The sequence below is a fragment of the Carassius auratus genome, chromosome 18 (genome assembly GCF_003368295.1).
Source record: "Carassius auratus strain Wakin chromosome 18, ASM336829v1, whole genome shotgun sequence".
In the NCBI taxonomy this organism is placed as follows: domain Eukaryota; kingdom Metazoa; phylum Chordata; class Actinopteri; order Cypriniformes; family Cyprinidae; genus Carassius; species Carassius auratus.
In genome coordinates this window covers 2,025,759-2,047,858 of record NC_039260.1, presented here as the reverse complement: position 1 = coordinate 2,047,858, position 22,100 = coordinate 2,025,759, and the positions used below count along the sequence as shown (strand labels likewise).

Sequence of the window (22,100 nt, the reverse complement as noted above, 5' to 3'; positions counted from 1 at the left end):
CCCACTCTGTTCAAAGCTATTTATTAGTCTGATGCAGAATTTGTTAAATGCACTCGACCATCTCTCTCCATCTTCAAGGGCCATTTGTACCCACACTACAGTTGGCATTTCAAAGCCTCTGCCAAAACCAGATTAGACAGAGAGACAAAGACGAGTCCAGTGGCACGCTCAGTTCTTCTATTGATTTTGGCTATCGATGTTGTGCTTCTTAGCATGGCTGGCAGTAAAGCTGAATTAGAATCAGTTATTGTTCTCAACGGTAGAAGGAAGATGGGAGAAAATCTGTCTTGTGTTCTTCATTTCATGCAAACTTGATGAATCAAATTGAATCAGACCCCAAAACAACTCTAAACTCGGATGAATACGGCTCTGTGATATAGACATCATTTCTGAATCCAGATGTAAATATGACATAAACAGAATTTTATGTTAAGATTAACATTTTGATCATTTTTGCAGTTTTGTCCATCCTTTTATGTTTTTGCCATTTGAATTTGAACATACATGGTTTTAAAAAATAAAAATAAAACTACTACAAAAAATATAGTAGTTCACCCAGAAGTGAAATGTCATTGTAATGTGAAAAGCAGTGTGCACATTGTTCAAAATATCATGTTTCAGAAAGTCACACAGGTTAGAAAGTGAATAATTTATGCTCTTTTTGGGTGAACTGTTTCTTTAAGAGAAGTCGTCATCTCAGCCAGCTTTACAAAGCCTCTTCCTTCCTTTCACAGGTTGCAGGAGTGATCCACTCTAGTTTGATTTATAATGTCTGTTTCCTCCTCGACACAAATCTGGGATGGTTTTGATCTGGGCTGTCATGTATCCTGCCTGTCCCTTCCGCCGGGTCTGATATATCTGTGATTTATAATACCTGCTCTGTGTTCTCTCAGGTCGAAGCTGGGTCTGTTCCAGTCCAGGATAAGTTTACAGAAGGCCAGTGTGAAGGTAAACATCAGCATCGTACAGTGTTGGAATGACTTGACAATGTGTGAATTTAAAGATGTACTATCCCTTTAAATGAACGTTCCAGAGGCTTGTGTTTTGCACCTCTTGAAGTTTTGGTCCTTATTTGTGTGTTTTAGTTGAAAGCGAAGAGGAGTGATTGTAACTCCAAAGCAACGCACGCGAGGAACGAGTATCTTCTCACATTGGCGGCCGCTAACGCACATCACGACCGCTATTACCAGACCGACCTGGCCTCCTGCATCAAGGTGAGCACCAGTGTTATCTTAGTATTTATATATGATTATAGCATTTACTGTATATTATATCAGTTTGATTTCAAACACCAAAAAAGATTTTTTTTAAGTTTTAGTTAATGATAACAACACTGCTGCAATGATCTCATAAATGCATGAAGGCAATGTTTATTAAAGCCCTTCCTTGATTCTTCAGCTTGTCTTGATGTTGTCTAAATGAAGGACTTTTATGGTGGATGAACTTCTGCATTAACAGTGAATATCAGAATATTGTTTCTCGTGATTTCTGATTCGCTGGTTATGTATTTACATGAGTCATGTGTGTTGGCATGAATCTAGTACAGTGGGTCAGACAGTGATGTAATCTATGTGCAGATCAAACTATGCACTTCCTGTGTAGATTTCCTCACAGGAAAGAGCTCCCTTGCAGAGAGAAAGAGCTGCATGCTTTCTTTCTCTGCTCTTTTACTGGATAAGAGCAGTCTAGTCTTATGTCAGTGTGTTTGCATGCAATAAGTTGTTCTGGTTTGTGCATTTGTGTTATAAAACTGAGAGAAGTTATTCAAGCATTTGTAATAAGCTGATTTTGTGGTAATTATGGTGTATCATGTTGTGCATGTGAACACACTGGCTGACTGGCGACGGTACCATGCTTGCTTTCTCATGCAGATGTTTAACGCTTGTAATGGCTGATTACGTAACTGAATGTTTGGTATTTGTGGTCCAGAATATCTGGCTGTGTGTGTAACAGAACATAGAAACACGTCTGGTATGTGTTCACAGCGCCTCTACACACATGGGACTTTATATTTCATTGACTATAAGGGTTATTATAGTTAACTAACTAAAACTTAAACCATAAATAAAACAGCTGAAAAGGAAATTAATCTCAGGTTATTACTTTGATGAAAGAAATGAGTACGATTGTTTTCCCCCTTTGGAATAATGTGCACTGATGAATCATTCACAGTAAAACCAGAATCATCTATTAGGACTGTAAATAGGGTGATTTTGATTTAATGTTGGCTTTTACAAACCTCATATATGGTCTGAGCACTGAGCCTGTTTGCAAAGACAATTTTGTCCAATTATTCAGTCCTTGAAGTATGACGAGTGTCCAGTGATGCTGTGTGTTCGGGTCAGTGGATGTATGTGCCAGTATAAATCTATGCTTCATCTCCACAGACTGACAGCCGCTCCACTCATGGCCTTATTTAGTGATACAAACCCTCTCAAATTCTTCAACGTCTTACCTAATCTTGGACCTTTGGGAACAGATATCTGGGAGAATGTGCTGGCAAAACGACCGCCACATCCTTAAAGATACACATCACCCTTCAGGCAAACATTTCTAAATCTGACATCAGATGCTTTAAATGAAACGTTTTTCAGAAGTTTTATTTGTACGTGATGCACGAGTGATGCATTGCATTTTTAAACAGACTGTTGCAAGAGACTTAAAAAGACACAAGGCATCATAGGTGATGGAGGATTGAAACGGATTAACAAAGTTAAGTGATACACTTTTAAATGTGACAAAGTGAAACACCTTACACCACATTAATCATGATGAAAGTTACTCTTATAAAGGCACCATTTTTCGAGTTATATATATATATATATATATATATTAGGGGTGTAACGGTTCACAAAATTCACGGTTCGGTTCGATACGATACACTGATGTCACGGTTCGGTTCGGTTCGGTTCGATACGTTTTAGATACAGCAAAATGTAAAAACATCTCAACTTTTCAGAATGCCGCAAGCGCACCGCGGGTCATGTGACAAGAACCAACCAATCAGCTTCATCCTTTCCCGTAACAACGTTGAGAGCTCAGCCAAGATGAAGGAACAGCTGATCATAGTTGTATATGGATTGCAATTTTGAAATAAATTCAGTAGCAGAGCTACTGCAAGCGATTTTTAGAGCTGCAAATCCATTTATCCTTCGCTGAAATTTCCGCGTCTCATGGAGAGAGCACATCATTGTTGCTTAGCAAAGACAGACGCCTCAGGAGAAAGACGCGCTTAGCGTTTTCCATGCGTTTTTAGGCACGATATGTGAACGGCCCCTAAGGCGCTCGCTCACTCAGCACGCGCTGAAGGCTCGTTGCAAAATGTCTAATGCATTTAACAGACCAGAAATATAAGATCCTAAAATAACCAACAGGTCTGGTGTTTGGGTTGGATTCCCTGTAAGCTATAGTGTCTAAATGCTGCAGGGATAGTTTGCTGCGTGCATGTTTCTCCTTTTTTTCGTCTTTTCCCAGATAGTACTGACGCATATATCCCAGATATTCCCGCTGTTTTTTTTTTTGTTTTTTTTTGTAATCCCGCTGGTGTACCCTGTCATGTTGCAGATGCGACATACCGTTGTTTATTTATCCACCACTCTCTTGCCATCACCATTATAGCTTAAAGGGAATCCAAAGTGCACCCAAACACCAGACCTGTTGGTTATTGGAGGATCTTCTCATTTCTAGTCTGTTAAACGCATTGGCTATTTTGCAACGAGCCTTCAGCGCGTACTGAGTGAGCGAGCGCCTGCGGAGTAGCCTAACATAAACATATAAGATGGTGTTTTTTTCTTCTTCGGGAGTGTCAGGGGCGTTGCCTGTTACGTTGTTTGTGTTATTGGGCTACCTTGTTGAACGCATATCATTATATTTCTTTCTCTCTCTCTTTTTTTTTTTTTTTTTCAAATATAATTAATTACTCCAACGAACCGTTCGGTATACATAATGCGTACCGCGTACCGAACCGAAAGCGTCGTACCGAACGGTTCAATACGAATACGCGTATCGTTACACCCCTAATATATATATATATATATATATATATATATATATATATATATATATATATATATATATATATATATATATATATATTTAATCAAATAGTATGGTGTATTATTGTAACTATTTACAGTTCCTATGCAACTTACATTTACATTAATTCATTTAACAGATGCTTTTATCCAAAGCACCATTAGACAGCAACTTTAATTATTATTTTGTAGCTTTGGGGGGAAAGTTGGTTTAGTAAGATGTCATTAGAAAGACCTTTAAAATGTATATTTGGAAAGGTAATTTTTATAAATTTGATATATTTTCCATATATTTAATTTAATTTTTTATATGCGTTTTTTTTTTTACTTTGTTGTAATGTATCACTGATATACTGTTGTAGTTTTTATTGGTATTTTAATATTTTCTCTTTTCATTGTATTTACAGATCTATTCATAATTTTTTTGTGTGTCATTTATTTATTTATTTCCATGTCAATGTTTTTTTTTTTTTTTTTTTTTTTTTTTTTTAGGTATTTTAGTACATCAAGTTTTTTATTTTATTTGAGTTCAAATTTATTTGTCGTTTTTAGTTTTAGTTCACTATAATAATCATAGTTTGCTTTAAATTGAATACAATTTTAATTAGGTGTGCACATTTTTTAATTTTTTTTTTTTAGTTTGATCAGATTGTCAGTCTGTTGTTTAAATCGTTCTTTTTAATTCCTGCACTTACTCATGATCAGCCCAGACCAGCATTTAAGATGCATTTTTCCTCTTGATCTGGTCTCATACTGCACTGTTAGCTTTGTTTCTTGAGTCCAGAGCCGAACTGCTAGTCTCCTCCTGTTCTCACTGGAGGACATCATCTGTGTTCCTCGCGCTCCGTGTCTGAATGAGAGCGAGAGAGAGAATCTGGCTTAAATTATTGATAGATGGAGAATCTGCGCTTCAGGCTCCACCAGCTGCCGAAAAAAACGGCCCACTATAGCCCTTCTCCTCATCTCCCATTGGCTGAGCCATAACCTTGGTTACAGGCAGTATTGTGTAGCTCTAGATCTATGATTTAATTGAGATCAGTCTCATCAGTCACATTTCCAGATGCATTCTTAGGTATATATATTTCATTGATGTCAGGTGGATTTAAAGACTTCTTTTTCCCTGACTTTTCCTTGCATGTTTTTTCTCCATCATAAGTGTTTCCAGGTTCATTACTCCATGTGTCTGTGGCAGTTGCTCTGTAGCGCCCCCTGCTTTATAAACCCCAGTTTGGTGGTCCTCAAGTACATCAGGTTAATTTAGAAGCGCAACTCATAGACTAAGTGGCATAATGTGAGTTGTCTTAGAAAATAATTTAGCTTATTCCTCAGGATTTTTAAATATTTTACAAGCAGCAGTAACAGAGTAATGCAATTCCAATGGAAGTCAATGGGACCTGAATTCAGCTCTTAAATATAGCGTATAAAAACTGTAGCAGTTTCATTGTGCACTTATTTTAACAAAGAAAGCACACTGAAAAAATAATCTGATTAAAAGATTACATTTCCATAAAACATCTTGAATAATTTCTTTCAATTTAACATGGTTGCAAACTTTCTGAATTGCAAGATCTGTTGCTGTTTTTGCAAAGAAACCCGATTTCACATTGCATCGTCCTGTTTTGAGTAAGTCTCTCTTTTAGTCCTTATTTTGCCTTAAATGTTTAACGGCACCTCAGAAGAACAAGAAAGGGGATTTTCTGCTTTCAAGATTGGCCGTGGGTTTTCCCCGCAGTTTGTCATTGTATTGTTTTGTACTGTTAGAGCAGCTTCATGTCAGATGTGTGTGTGTTTTGCATGTATTCTTCGCTCTTATTCCTGTTTTTGTGTGTGAACCAGCCGTCATCTACAAACACCATCAGGATTGTGTCACACTTCTGCTTTGTTTTTTTATAGAAAGTTTATATTTACTGAACTTGTGGCCTCCCTAGACACTCCCGAATGCACAAAATATAGCCTATATACAACTCGCATGTCTGCTGAATGCTAAAGGAGAAGCAGTTTGGTCATCATTAACACACCCTCATGTTGTTTCAAACCTGGATAACTGTCTTTCACCTCATCTTGTGACCGATATCTATTATCATACAGGTGTGAAACAACATGAGGGTGTGATAATGATGTGAAAGGGAACTAACCATTTAAATCACTGCTATTTACACTCACATTCAATTGGTCAAAGTACCCTGGAAAAAAGTGGATATATCACACAAAAATATAAAGCTGAACAGTTTTCAAAATTTATCAGAAATGTTTCTTGAGCAGCAAATCAGCTTATTAGAATGATTTCTGAAGATCATGTGACACTGAAGACTAAAGATTTTTTTCCCTTATAATCCACACATTATAGACTTGTATAAAAATGTATAAAAATAACTGGAGCCTCTATTTATAGCCAGCAGACGGCTGTATTAAATGTGTCCCACAGGTTCACACTGAGTCTTAGAGAAATCTTCCCCTGTGTCTGTGTCTGTGTGTGTGTGTATGTGTGTTTGTTTGTGTGTGTGTGTGTGTGTGTGTGTGTGTGTGTGTGTGTGTGTGTGTGAGAGAGAGGTTCATTAATTCCCTGCAGGAGGCATTGGGGTGTAAAGTGAAGCATTTATTATGCAGCAGAAGTGTTTGTTCAGCTGATGCGTGTGTTTGCTTTGTCTTTTCCTGTGTTGTGTGTGTGAGTGTTTGTGTGTGTGTGTGTGTATGCATGTGTTCCCGTCTATCCGGGTGCGCTCGTAACCACGGGCCACGTTTATTATAGTTTTTCACACGTGGTGACACATTTGGGTGTGTTTTCAGTGAGTTTGGGAATGCACAGCCTTGAAAAAACAAGCACGCTTAAAGAATAGTCCACCAAAAAAAAAAAAAAAACTGCGGACAGAAATGTAGCATTACTTGATCCTCTGCAGTGAATGGGTGCCATCAGAAAGAGAGTCCAAACAGCTGATCAAGACATCTCATTAATCCACAAGTAATGCACAGCACTCCAGTCCATCAGTTCATGTCTAGTGAAGCCAAATGCTGCATGTTTGATATAAATGGCTAAATATTGCTTAGTAGAAATGTAATCTGATCTGAATCAAGAGAAAAATCTGCACAGATCAAGCACTGTTTACAAACCAAGGCAATCCAAAACTGTTCTAAACAATTTGTTTGTGTACATATACAGTATGTGTGGATTTATCTCATTTCTATGCGAGAGGGCAACAGAAGATGGACTTTCCACTGGCAGAAGTGTTATTATGGATAATAGAGAATATGTATTTTAGCTGGAAGCAACAGTTTAAAGTTAAAAATGCCTTAAAGAACATGCAGCTATTCACTTCACAAGACATTAACTGCATGTATTTCTCAGCTGTTTGGACTCTCATTCTGACGGCACCCATTCAGATCCATTGGTGAGCAAGTGATGGAATGCTACATTTCTCCAAATCTGGTGAAGAAACAAACTCCACTACATTTTTTGGATGTCTTGATAGTGAGTGCATTATCTTTTTTGGCTGAAGTATTCCTTTAAAATCTCCTTTAAAAGCACAGCAAGCTGGTCCCGTTGCTCTGTAACACACGTCGGCTGTTGTAGATGGAGTGTGGTGGGTGGAGGCAGACATGATCCAATCAGAAGGAAGCACAGTCTCTTTCTCCATCTCCCTCATGTGCTTCCTGACAGCGGCGGCACCTGCTGTAACCCGACGGAGCGGCTCGTGGTCGGTCTGTGTCATTTCCAGCTCACTCGTACAAACCAAAGCCTGTTTCCAAAATCCATTCCCTCCCAGTGCTGCTGAACATGAAGGGAGCAGAAGAGGGGGGGAAGCAGAGGTTATGAGTTTTGTTTTTGCACGTCGAGGCTTGGAATCTGAACTGGTTAACCTTTCCCAGCAGCTGCTGCTGTTTGAACAGTCTGCTCTGATCCAAGCCAGAAAACAGTCCGTCTGTCTGATGCTCGTCTGGCCACAAGGGGGCTTCTTTCAGTCTCTTACAAACACTTTTATTGTTTCTCGTTTTGTTTTGGTCATTTTTCGATCATTTAATATTTTCTGTCATTCTGTATATTGTTTTTAATATCTTTCTGTCGTTGTTTCTGTAGTTCTGTTGTGTTTCTCATCATTCCATCATTATTTATTGTTCTTTCTGTTATTGTATCTGTCTGTCATCTGTCATTCAGCGCTGTCTAATTCTGGTTCTTCTATGGGTTTGCTGTATTTTTAATGATTCTGTGTATTCTATCTATCATTTTTTCAGTCATTCCATCTGTCATTCTTTTTGTCAGTCAATATTTCTATCATGTCTCTGGTTATCTCATTCTGTTTCTTCCTATCCTTTTAAATTTGATTCATCATGATATCAATCTAGCGTTATTTATCATTCCTTCTATCACTGTCATTTTTATTTTTTTTCTGTTCTGCCATATTGTTTTTTTATTTATTTCATTCAATCAACCATTTTTTGTTTTCTTTATTGTTCTATCATATCTCTTTTTATCATTCTTTTTCTTTTTGTCTATCATTCTTTGTATGATTCTGTTGTTTTTCTGTATATTTCTGCCTATTGTTCGATCTTTCTGTCATTTTTCTTTCTAGTGTTCTATAACTTTTTCTATATTTTGTCTATTCTTCTGTCTCCCTGTCTGTCATTCTATTGTTCTGTTCTTCTTTTTTTATATTTCTGTCATTCTATTTTTTTCTGTCTATCTGTCGTTCTGTCATTCTATTGTTCTGTCTGCCATTCTGTCATTCTTTTTTTCTGTCTATTGTTGTCTTCCTGTGTCACTCTATCATTCTGTTGTTTTTTTTATATAGTCCTGCCATTGTTTATTCTTTTTTCTGTCATTCTGTCATGCTATTGTTCTGACACTCATCCTGTCATTATTTTTGTACATAATTCTGTCTGTCTGTGTGTAGTTGTAGTTTGTTTATCATTCTCGTTTCAATCTTTGCTTCCTCTGACCCTTTCTGAAAGAAGAAGCTCATTCGTTATTTCTTCAGTTCAAACACAGAGTATGTAATTCATCTTTCTCTGTGTCTCTCTCTGTCTAGGGTCTGGAGGGGAACGTATACGATCATGTGAAGGATTATCTGATATCCTTTTGTCGGACGGAGCTGGAAGCGTTTCAAGCCGTCCACAGCACCTTCCAGTTCCTGCTGGAGAAGTCCAGTCGAGTGAGTCTCTCTCTCTCTTTTCTAAGTTTCATCACTCTCTCAATTCCCAGAAATAGATTCCCTTTACCAGCCCATCATTATCGGCTCCCCTATGAAGAAATCCCCTCACACACACACACACACACACACACACATCATTCCTCCACTGCGCTGACGTACACATCTGTCTGAGCACTGCCCAGGGGAGCCTAATTTTGCATAACACTATTGTGATGTCCTTATGTCATTACAAACCTGTATGACATTCTTTCTTCTGCAGAACACAAGATCTCTTGAAGAATGTTAACATTTATTGTGTGCATAAAAAAATCTTTTAAAATGTCTATGTTCCAAGAAGTCAGTTTTTTTAGGTGAACTCTCCCTTTTAAGGACGATTTTTGCATGTCAGGTGCACTTGCATCATCTTGATGTGTTAAATCTCCAGGTGATGCAGGACTTCAACCAGCAGCTGTTCCTGCAGGAGAACCCGGTGTTTCACAAAGCACAAGACTTCCAGTTCCAGCCCAGCGATAGCGATACGGTCAGTTTCCTGCATGCATCTTATCGAACGCCACTGCAATCAAGGAAACATGCACTACTGTTCAAAAGATTTGAGTTAGTAAGATACTTTCCAGCAGGGAGGTGTTAAATAGATCCAAAGTGACATTTATAACATTATGGTTTCAATGTTGTTTCTCAAAGAATCCTAATAAAAAATACAATGTATCATAGTTTCCATTAAAAAATGTAAATGATAATTATTATAAATGTTCCTTGAGCATCAAATCAGCATATTAGAATGATTTCTGAAGATCATGTGACACTGAAGACTGGAGGAATGATGCTGAAAATACAGCTGTGCATCACAGAAATAAATAGCATTTTAAATTATATCGCAGTTGAAAATAGATTATAAATTGTAAAAAATATTTCCTGTTTTTACAGTATTTTTACTGTATTTTAATAAATGCAATCTCGGTGAGCAAAAGAGACTTCTTTCAAAAAAAATCTTTTTTTTAAATCTTACCATCCTGAAACTTTTGAACAGTAGTGTATGTTCACAGAAAACTGTGTTTTAATCACTTTAGATCATGTAAATATCTATATATCAATTCTCTGTCATCCCAAATGAGATTTTATTCGGTTTATGGCAGGGAATCTACATTTATTTTTAGTTTGCTTCATTATTCAGCGTATCAGCGCTCTCTCTTCCTGTCTTGGTCTTCTCTCTGTTCTTCTCTCTATTTAAAGCTTTAAATTGTGTTCAAACGTTTCAGATTTATTCAGCGTTAACAACGTCATCGACACTTCTATGCAGAAAAAACCTCACAGATTTCTTCATCACCTTCTATTTGTAGCCTGACGCTTCTGAGAGTCTGTGGGAACAGAATCTCTTGTTCCTGTGGTGATGAAGAAGCGTCCCGCTGTTTAAACTCTCGTCTGTCTCTGCTCGGTCTTTAATCACCACTCGTTTTCTGTGTTTGATATTTAGTTCATGTTCTCTCAGCCATAGCGTTCCACTTTGTATCTGTCTGTGTTCTTCTATCCTATTTGAAACTTTGATTTCAGTTTAGTGTGCTTTAATGGCATATAACAACTAAATGATGATATAATTTTAACAGCTAATTTAATACAGTGACCACCGACCTATACATAAACTTTCTGATAAAAAATGATCCTTGTGTCGGAGCAATTCAAGCTTGAAAGTACCGCTTAAATGAAATCATGTTTGTGTGAGTCCGTGATCAATTAAATCTACGCCAGAACATCTGTTAAAGTGAAATTGAGTTATTTTGACTTCTAAAGCCATTTTTTATGCAACGTTCAGTTTTTAATTAAAAGTTTAATGCTTGTTCAGGGTTTACACATCTGTCATAATAATGAATTAAGGCTATTTTGAAGGGCTTTTCTTAGTATTGTTTGTCAGTTTTTTATTTTATTTATTATTAATTAGCATATTTTATTAAATTAATTATATATTCTGCAGAGTTACTAAAATGAGTGATCTGACTGATGAATTTAGACAATACTATTTTTAACTATCATTTAAATATATTTAAATAAAGGTGTTGGAATGTTCTGTTCTGTTTCTCATGGTTTCTATTTATGTTTATAAAATGTTTTATTGTTCTCATGTTATTTCTTCTTTAAGATTTGTTGTTTTGAAAGTCATTTTGGATAGTGTCTGCTAAATGAAAAATAATTCAGCAGTTTTGTGTGGATCATAAAATACTCAACATGGTACTTTATATGTTGTTTAACAAAGTAATGTTAATTAACTTAAATAAAATTTTAGTATTTTTGACCAACTTCTGGAATGGTCACAGTTTTGCTTAAAATGTATTTGTTGACTGTTAAAAAAAAAAGTTTAATCAATTCAATTCAAGTTTATTTGTAATACAAATCGCTGCAAAGCAGCTTTACAGAAAATATCTTCTTTCCATTTTAAAGTGTCTACATTATATTTAGTTATAGCTTATCAGTGGTGACTGTCAAGTTGATGTCCATATTGCAGAAATGTACAGTAAAATTCACGCAGTTAGTTAAATGCATGTAACCAAACAGATGGTGAACACTATTAACTATAATGATTATATGTTGCAATTAAACTTCAATTAAATGCAATTAATCAATCAGCATTTAATCACTATTAAACACTCGCCAAGTAACTGTCTGGTTAGCATTTGCTCGCTCTTCTTTGCATCTTCCTGTAGTTCAGAGATGAATCCTGTAGTGTGACTGTCCTCTCTCACTGCTCTAGAAGTTAGTATGTATTGGGTTTGCTAGCGTTAACATCTTTCTGACTGCTTTGCTGTTTCTAACCCTGTTTTTCTGTCCTCTAACAGTCTGTTTCTAACCCTTTCATAACCCCACTGCACACGTGCGTGTGTGTGTGTGTGTATTCGTGCGCGTGTGTGTGTGTGTGTGTGCGCCCATCTTTCCTCCTCTCCGGCTCAGACTCTGAGCTCTGTGCAGCAGTTGGTGGACATTGAGCCATCGGCGGTCAGTGTGATGAGAATGACTCTAGCGCAGGTACACACACTGTCTGTTGGACTTGATTTCCCATCATGCATCAGTCTCGTGCAGTCATCTTCAAGTCGTTGGTTGTATTTTTGTTCTTTGCATGCTGACATATGTCTGTGCACTTGTGACGATTTCAAACGTGAAGTGTGCAGTGTTCGCACTGCTAGAGTTTGACTGTAGGGCAGCACTTTCTGTTTGTCTGACCAATAGCAGATGGGAATTTGAAAACAATTATGAATATGATCGATCAACAGTACACACACACACAGTGTTTTCCATCATACAGACATGCAGAAAGTGTCAAAGTCGAATGCATTCCATCACGCTCTCCCAGAAAGCATGTCTCAGAGTTTGAAGCAGAGACACATGGGATTGATTTGGCCTTCGTGAGCGCCTCTGATCCAGATGGAGACCCTGCAGACTGTCATGTGTTTCCCAGCAGACTCGGGCAACCCAGCATGCCTCAAACACATTCGCCACATCTGCTTAAGGTCACGCCGAGAGGAAAAACAGGAAGACAGACAAAAGGAGAGCGATGTTTGGATGCAGCTTTTTTTTACTTTAGAGAAACGCTTGTCAGGCATGACTAGTGTTGATATCAGACTGATGTGGCAATATCAAGTGAAGACGCTTGTGTTAAACACTCTGATTGAGTTTGTATTGATCAGGGCTGTCAGACTCAAGTATTCACAGAGTCAGCGATACTGTCAGATACACCACTCATATCACAGCATACTGCCATTTGTTCTTCTAGAATTGAGCAGAATATGCTCCAATGTTTTCTATTGGAAGATAAATATGAGACTCATCAGATTAAAGGGCTTTTTTGTTTCTTAGAAAAATACACATACATTCTAAAGTTTGTTTAGTCAGCTTCTAAAATAAGTCAAATGAATATATTTTGATTTAATGTGTAATGTTTAATGTACTGCAGTTTTAAAATTAACATGAATTTGTCATTGAAACCCATTTTATAATGTTGTGACATTCAGTATTCAACCGAAGAAACGTGTAGGGTTTTATCAAGGCAATGAAAAATAAAAGAGATTGTTGAAGGAGATAGTCTGATGAAAGATTATGAATTATATATTCTAATTTGATTATGGAGATTATTCCCCTTTTCAGTAACATACACTACTGTTCAAAAGTTTTTTGTTTTATATATATATATATATATATATATATATATATATATATATATATATATATATATATATATATATATATATATATATATATATATATATATATATTCTATATATATATTTTCTTTTTTTTTTGGATTAAATATCTTATGCTTACCAAAGCTGCCTTTATTTGATTAAAAGAAAACACAATAAAAAGTGTAATATTATTACAATTTAAAATATCTGATTTCAACTGTAATATATTGTAAAATTTAATTCATTCCAATGATCAAATCTGTATTTTCAGCATTATTCCTTCAGTCTTCAGAGTCACATGATCTCCAGAAATCATTTTAATATTCTGATTTACTGCTCAAGAAACATTTCTGATTATTACCAATGATGAAAACAGTTATGCTGCTTCTTTTTTTTTTGGAAATTAGATTTCGTCACACTCTCGTAAGAGATTTTTGTCTAAATGTATTTTGATTTCAGGTGTTTAAGCTCAGAGATAAATGCATGGGAGAGACGTATAATTAGTGGTCGACATCTGAAATTATCTTGAAAAAGAGACTTAAATGAAACAATGAGCCTCAACTCGCCTCCTAAAAAATATTTGTTGCATTGCATCCTTTATCAGAAGAATCAAGTTTTTTTTTGTTTTCCCCACAATCCTCAGACCTGTCGTTTGTTAACCGTCTGTTAATCCTGACAGAGTTGATCAACGAATCCTCCTGTGCTTCAGAGATGTTGAAATGTTCTCAGCTCTGGATCTGTGCTTTTGTGTTTAATTGTGAATGTAATGAGTCTGATCTCAGACCTGTGATTCAGGCAGGTGTGTGTTGCTGTGGTAACCAGTTCTGTGTGTGTGTGTGTGTGTATAGAGTCGACAGCTGGAATCAGAGACAGGAACCACCGAAGAACACAGTCTCAACAAAGAGGCGAGGAAATGGGCCACACGTGTGGCTCGCGAACACAAGAACATCATCCATTACAAACGGGTGAGAAGAGCTGGATGTCACACACACACACACACACACACACACACACACACATATTTAGACTCCCAAACAACACCTATGACAAACCTCAGCACGCTTAAACACTTACAAATCTTCTGTCGGTATTGAGATCCAAATGAAAAATTTTAGGTTTAATTTCACAATCATGTTCATGTCACAATAATCCACAAAAAGAAAAAAGAAATTAACACGAAGTCTGGACATTTTACAGTTGAGGATTATTTATTTATTTTTGTCATTTACATTATTCTCAGTGGTGGTTGTTTTTGCATACAGCATTTTTAGTCCACGATAAAGCATATTGCATTAATATTAAATACAATATTATTTGTATTGCAATATTATTTTATGTATATGACATTCTGTGAGATCCAGCCCCAAATTCTGGATATGTTACATTTGAGGATTTGATACAAATTCTGTTGAGATGCAAATTAATAATTTAATTTCACAGGAGGAGAGGTGATCTCAAAATCCATCCAGGTCACATAATTCCTCAAAATTAAAGAAATTATAATTTAATTTACTATTTTAGTAAACTTCACTGTTTTATTTTATCTCTTTTTTATTTGAGTTTTTTTTTTTCATTTATTTATTTTACTTTATTTTACGTTAATTTGTTATTTTGTTATTTAATTTTCAGTGAGTTCCAACCCCAAATTCTTGCAGAACAATAGTATACAAAAGTTTTTGTATTGCAATCATTTTTATTTTTAATAATAAAAATAAAAGTGGTAGAACAGTTTACTTTCTTAAAAAATGTCTGAAAGAGAACTGTGCATAGTAATCATTTAAAAAAAAAAATCACAATGTTACTAAAATGTTCAAATGTCTTCACATATGGCATCATCGCTTCTAAGAGTTAGTGTGAGATTGAGAGGAAAGTCTGGTCATAATTCAGGAATGTGAATCACTGAGTCCGGTGCGATTGTTAGATTGGTGGCTGATGAGCTGATTGAATAGAATTGAGCTGATTGAACGGTGATTTGTTTTTATGGCAGGCTCTAGAGGAATGTGAGACGCTCGGGACTCCGCCCACGGAACAGAGCCGGAATGAGCTGGAATTCCGAATAGAGGAGGCCAAGGAGAACATCCGCAAAGCAGAGGTGATGTAATGATGCTCAGCATGTTATTTCAAGGAACACAACAGGGAAAGTTTATGCTGCTGTTTGCCCTACAGTAAAAGAGAGGACAGGAGATGAGATTTATTTTGTATTTTTGTCTGTTCCTCGGATTATGCATCATATCGCTTCAGAAGGCTTGGGATTTAATGTGTAAGTCAATTACACCGAAGAAAAAAAAAACTGATGTAGAATCAATTTTAACTCAATTTAAAAAAAGTATCTTCATGTAAATGTACTTCGGCTACAAAAAATGAAGCAGAGCTTGATGGCTTCCGTCTGTATTTACTTTTGCTGTACACACAGAATGGTTTTGTTAATGCATTTGTTTAAGTAGCATTTCATTAGTTTTTATTAGCCCAAACAAGACAGAAGTGCTTAATAATGGGCCAGATATCTGTCCGTCTCTCTGTAATGCATGCATTTCTCTTTCCAAACGGAGCTCTGTCTATCGATCAGGTCAGAGACGGGCTGTCAGTGTCTTTGTCTGATGGATGTGTCTTCTTCTGGAAGATGTCCTGCGTGTCTTTACACATGACTCCAGCCGTCGAAGCGCCCTCTGCTGGCCCTGTCCTCTCTTACAGATTAGATATTAAAGGAATTCTTCATCCAAAAATGACTATTGTGTTTCACCCTGAAGTGGCTCAAACCCATATGACTTCATTATTCCTTGAAGAAGGAATTCTGTGAATGTTTGAATGGCTTTTCCATGTGATTTTCCAATGACTAAGAAATGAATGAACCATGAAAATGCTATATTCTTTTTATTATATTTCAGCTGTTTTTCCGTTAATTAAAAGATTTTAATAGTTTTAGTTTACAATAACAACACTGGGCTACAATGGACAACTGGTTTGTCGTAGGTGACTGCTTGAATACTACAGTAAATGTAAACTATGAACAGGAAAATCTATTATTAAAAAGCTTTTTATTTTTAGGCTACATTTAAAAAGTGTTTTGACATTTTTATTATTTTTTTTTATTTATTTTTTTGTGTTAGGGTTGTTGTTGTTGTTGTTTTTTTAATTTGAAATGCTGCCTTGGCAACTAATTTCCAAGAGCAATAACAAACAATAAATGAACCATAAAAGTATGCTATGTTATGTTCCAAGTCTTCGTAATTCATGCAATAGCTTAAAATATAAAGTTTTATGCATGCATCTGGTTAGTCATCATTGACATCTTGTAACTGATAAAACCCCACCAAATTTGAATATGCATAAGTGCAAATTCCTCATTATAAAGTCAGATGGGTTTGGAAAAATGCGAGAGAGAGCAAATGATGACAGAATTGATATTTTTGGATGAGACAAATGAATGACAATAAGTAATTAGAGAGAATTGAATGGATTAGATGCTGTAGATAAAACACCATCTTTGTTTTTTTTTCTCTTGAACTCAGAACGCTTGAAGCCCATTAGTTCTTACAAACCTTTAAATATTTAATATCCCCATTAAGAACTAATGGACAAGCAGAAAAAACACAACAAACAGAATAAGAGATTACGTTTGGAAATGTTAAGCAGTTATCTGGCAGCAGGCAATGTGCCAGAGAAATCTGAGTTTAGGCTACTCATCAACACATGTTAAAGGTATAATTGTATTTTAATTATTTCCTTTAGAAATGTCTTGTCCCATCAGAATTACACAGAAATGAATGTCTGAGGGCGTCCACACTGAAATGGGTGATGTTATATTTCTGTTTAGCTTTAATCCCCCCCATCCCCTAGTTTTAGTAATTTTATTATTTTAACCTTTAATTCAGTTAGTGCCAAAGCATTATTTCACATTATTGTATGGACAACTTATTTGTTGCTTAAAAATTACAGTATATATAAGCTGTTTTCTTTATTGTAAATGAGCTTTTATATTTGTAGTTTTCATTGTATTTGTCCTTTTTTTGTAATTTGTAGTTTGTGGGGATTTTGATGTATATTTAGCTTTTATTTTAGTTTTAATTTTTATCATTTAAGTTACTTCTAATGCAATATTTTAATTGTCATTCTTAATGTTTTACATTTAAAAAATGTAAGCTATTTTTCAATTCTAATTTTATTTGCTTGAATATTAGAGTATATGTAAGCTTTTGTATGAACAGACAAGATTTAATAAGTATTTTAGTTTTAGGTTTTTTTTAATAAACTGTTGTCATTTTTATATTTCTATTCAGCCTTAATTTATTTTTATTTCAATTTTAATTTGAGTAATTTTAGTACTTTTTCTACCTGTATCTTTATTTTAAATTAGTTTGTTTAATTTTATTTTCATTTTTTTATTAGTTTGTTTTGAAATATTTCTATTTAGTAATTTCCTATTGAAATGTTTGTAAGCTAGTAATTTATTTGTACTTCGCTCTTATTAATTTACCACTTCAACTTACAAATAAAGATATTTATTATAAAATATTCAGTAGTTTTAATTTATATTTCTCTTTATCTTTAATTTATTTAATTTAAAAGGCTACTACTTTCATTTTATTTCAGCTCTTTTTCCGTTAGCACAAAAGATTTGTTGTAATTTTGGTTTAGATGAACCCCAACAGACTGAACTCACCACACTGGACTATTAGCAGTGAATGTATGAATCTGTCCTTGTGTTTCAGACTCTGAAGCTGAAAGCAGAAGCGCGTCTGGACCTCCTGCGGCAGGTGGGTGTTTCTGTGGACACGTGGCTGAAGAGTGCCATGAACCAGGTGATGGAGGAGCTGGAGAACGAGCGCTGGGCGACGCTGCCCACCCTCACCACACACAACCTCTCTCTGTCGGTGAGATCTACGAGCTTACGTGCAGATTCTCTCTCTTTTCTTGCTCAATTTCAGATGATGCTGTCGAGGTGGGAATTTGTTCTCATGCATTTGGTAAACGAGTCATGCCAGCCTCCCCGACTCGCTCCTTCCTGTTTCTGTCAGTGCCATTGTTTTCAGAGCAGCCTAAACAAACACTTGCCACAGCAGAGAGAAATCATGTTGATCACAGCAGACAAACGCTACCCTGTTCCCCTGAACTCCACAGATGCACTCACACAGACCTCCCCCCCTTTGAGGTGCTAGAAGATGTTTGTTTTTGTGAAAAGTGTGTTCATCCCATAGGCGTAATGGTTTTTATTCTGTAGAAACTGTATATTCTATCGCCCTTCACCAACCCTACACCTAACCCTAACCCTCACAGGAAACTTTGTGAATTTTTACTTTCTCAAAAAAACTCATTCTGTATGATTTATAAGCGTTTTGAAAAATGGGGACATGGGTTATGTCCTCATAAGTCACCCTCTCCTTGTAATACCTGTGTCATACCCATGTCATTATACAGAGTTGTGTCCTGATATGTCACAAAAACAAGAGCACACACACACACACACACACACACACATACACATACACACACACGCACACACTATAATAGAAGAGTTGATAATTGTCAACAAATTAATATCTTGCAGCATTTCTTTGCACATAATGGGGGAAAGCACAGAAATATGATTAAGCTCTTCGGTTTATTTATTTCTTATATAACATATTTATTATATTTCAAATGTATGTAATAATTTAAAAATTATATTGCAATGTTTATATATTTATAATAATTACACGTATAATCTAATATAAATATTTGAATTCTAAAAGTTTTTATTAAATACACATTTTTATTATGTTAATTATATTTATCATATATTTAACAATTATAGATATTTTATAAAGGTTATTATATTTTTATAATAAATAAACTGACGTTTATATATTTTGTGTTTATAATTTATTATATTTAAAAATGTATTTATATTTAAGAATTATACATATACATTTTTACTTTTATTTTTAGTAAATAAACAAATAGACACCTCTTCTGCAAGCACTTAGTAATCCACAACCATAAACAAGCAACATACTACAACAGCTCTTTTTTACAATATAATTAAATTAATAATCTTATCCTCACTTTTTCTGGATCAGTGCAGCTGCTACATTAATAAACAATTATTGTTTGTTTGTTGTTAATGCAACTTATTGTTGAACCATTTATTGATGCATTTTAACATCACTCAGCTTCAAACAATAAACCTACTTTAACATTTACTTGTTAAAAATCATTAAAGATATTGCCGTGAGTAACAAGCTGAAGGTGGACATTTCAATAATTGTACTGAAAGACATTTACTTGTTAAAAAGTATTTAAAGCTGTTGATAAGAAGAGCTTGGGTGTACCACAGGTTGAGAATCAATATTGATACAGTAGGCTTTATATGGTTAAGATAACAGAGACCTCAAAGGGTTTTTTCACACTTAGTCTAATCTTTATTACCTCATTAATGTCGGGAGTGGGCGTGGTCTGTAGATCAGGCTCTGCCCACCACATGACCTCACCTGGTCCCATGATTCAGTTCTGTTGACCTTCACTAACTGACACAGGATCAGTTTTCATCCGTTATTGTTCTGAGAGATGCACATTGAACACCTGTGAAAGTATGAGTGTCCTTTGTTGAGGATTTTATTCTTCTGTTTGCCACGTTTAGTCTCCAGGGGAATAATGGTCACCTGATCCTCTCTAGACCAATGAGATTGTCCTATAAGAGTGGGCGGATACTAAGTAAAGTCTACACAACAATGGAATATTGGTCTGTTGAGTTGTTTGTTTCATGCAGTTGTATTTTCTCACACAAAAAAGCCCTCTGCCAAACTTTCTGAAGGTTATTGACCAGTACTGAGCCAACGAGAGAGCCGTGCTGTTTGTCAGTGTGGTGACGCTCACTGTTGTGTCTCTGTAGACCACGGTGGATTTGGATCGAGAGGAAGGAGAAGAATTAGAAGAGAACATGGAGACGTACGACGACAGCAGCTCGAGTCCGTCAGGAACCCTGAGGAACTATCCGCTCACCTGCAAGGTGCTCTACTCTTACAAGGTAAAACACACCGTCTCATTTCACTCATGCTCAGGAATTAACTTAAAGGAATGCACCAGTTGTGATTTTGTTCAAATGAAAAACCATGTCTAACTAATTTATTTATAATTTATAATAAATAATAATAATGTATTAATATAATTTTATATATAAATAATTTATAATTTTATTAATTAACAAAAGTATTAAAAGATGTTATAATGTTATTCAAAAGTATTAAAAGTTTTTTATTAATAATAAATTATGCATAAAATTATATTAAAAAGTAATGCATATTCATTTATGTTTGGAATTTTTTTTATTATGTATTTAATTTTAACATTTGTTAAAAAAAATTTTTTTTATAAAGTATACATACTATTGATAAACTATAAATATTTTATATTTAAATATTTGTTGAAGTGCATTTATTTGTTTGTTTATTTTTTTTAAGTGCATTTAGCTGTGGTTTAGGAACAATCTGAAAAGTTATTTTTTTTATTGAAATAAAGCTGAAATAAAATGAACTAAAACTCTTAAACTATCATTAAAATGTTGAACATAATGCTGAAATAAGCTGAAGTACTAGTAAGTGGTACGTTAAAAGCCATAAAATGACTAAAACAAAAAACAGAAAATGAAGTTAAAACTAAATATGTATATATTTAATGAAATGTATTGAAATGACAAAAACTGAAAAAATGCCTAAATTGTGAAATAGTAGCATATAAATATCATGTAATCAACCTCTTCATGTTTTATACATATGGTACCATTTGAAAACCAAGCTTTCATGAACTTTGGCATTGTTTGGGATTCTTTGCTCTCACAAACATGACCTTGTTGAGTCTCAAATGTCTGCCCCCCTGCAGTTGTTCAAATGTATTTGGAAACATTAGCTTAGCAATAACATTAGTCAAAGGCAAAATCTCTGTTGGTCACATTTTTCTCCTCCTTGCCCAGCAGCTTGGCTTATGAATATTAATTATGTCCTGTTTGTATATGTTCCTATTTGTATCCTTCATTCTGCAGCCAAATTAAATAAATATTTTAATATCGTAATGTTTAATTACTCATGCTACACCCCTGCATTTCACTGCATCATGCTCTTGTGTGTAAAGATAGTTTCTGGGAAACTACTAAAATGTCAGCTGATTTGTGGAAAATATTAACCACGCATTGCTCAATATTGTTTTACCTCTCTCCTTCTCTCAGGCCTCTCAGCCCGATGAACTAACCATCGACGAGCAGGAGATGTTGGATGTTATAGAAGACGGAGACATGGAGGACTGGGTGAAGGTAAACCATTTAAACCATTGCTTATTTCACTTAGGATCTACAGAAGAAAGGGATTTGTGTGTGTCTTGTAATGTGTCAAAAATAAGATTCACACCGAATTCCAGTTACTCCAGAAGTTGGTTAAATTCTTTTGAAAACTGAATTCTGAGAGAGTGCAGATTCAGTTTGGGCCCGTTTATGAGATTTAATAATTTTATGATAGTTTAGTAGTTGTTTATTATTATTATTCTAAATAATCTGTTTAAAGTCGCAGAATAGCAACATCTTTTCACAATAAGATTCATTCACAATACAATCTATAGCATTCATTTAAAAATATTAGAATTAATTTTCATTTCTTGCAAGCTTTTAAAGCAATAAACCCCAAGAAGCCATGGTTTATAGTGAATTTATAACAGCGAAGGGCCATTGTTAGGCATGACGCGTAGTTGTTATAAATTCACTGTAAACCATGGCTTTATGGGGCGGACTGCTT

The 22,100-nt window shown here is 35.2% G+C and overlaps 1 protein-coding gene across 1 annotated transcript in view; it reads left to right on the top strand.

Moving 5' to 3' along the window:
* Positions 1 to 22,100, top strand: part of fchsd2 (FCH and double SH3 domains 2) — a 71,927-nt gene that overhangs the window by 41,922 nt on the left and 7,905 nt on the right. The window contains exons 7-15 of the mRNA XM_026287035.1: positions 894 to 948; positions 1,086 to 1,214; positions 9,056 to 9,178; positions 9,603 to 9,698; positions 14,193 to 14,309; positions 15,332 to 15,436; positions 18,054 to 18,215; positions 20,213 to 20,347; positions 21,542 to 21,625. Of these exons, the coding sequence (XP_026142820.1) occupies positions 894 to 948; positions 1,086 to 1,214; positions 9,056 to 9,178; positions 9,603 to 9,698; positions 14,193 to 14,309; positions 15,332 to 15,436; positions 18,054 to 18,215; positions 20,213 to 20,347; positions 21,542 to 21,625 (1,006 nt within the window). The remainder of the gene's footprint in view (positions 1 to 893; positions 949 to 1,085; positions 1,215 to 9,055; positions 9,179 to 9,602; positions 9,699 to 14,192; positions 14,310 to 15,331; positions 15,437 to 18,053; positions 18,216 to 20,212; positions 20,348 to 21,541; positions 21,626 to 22,100) is intronic.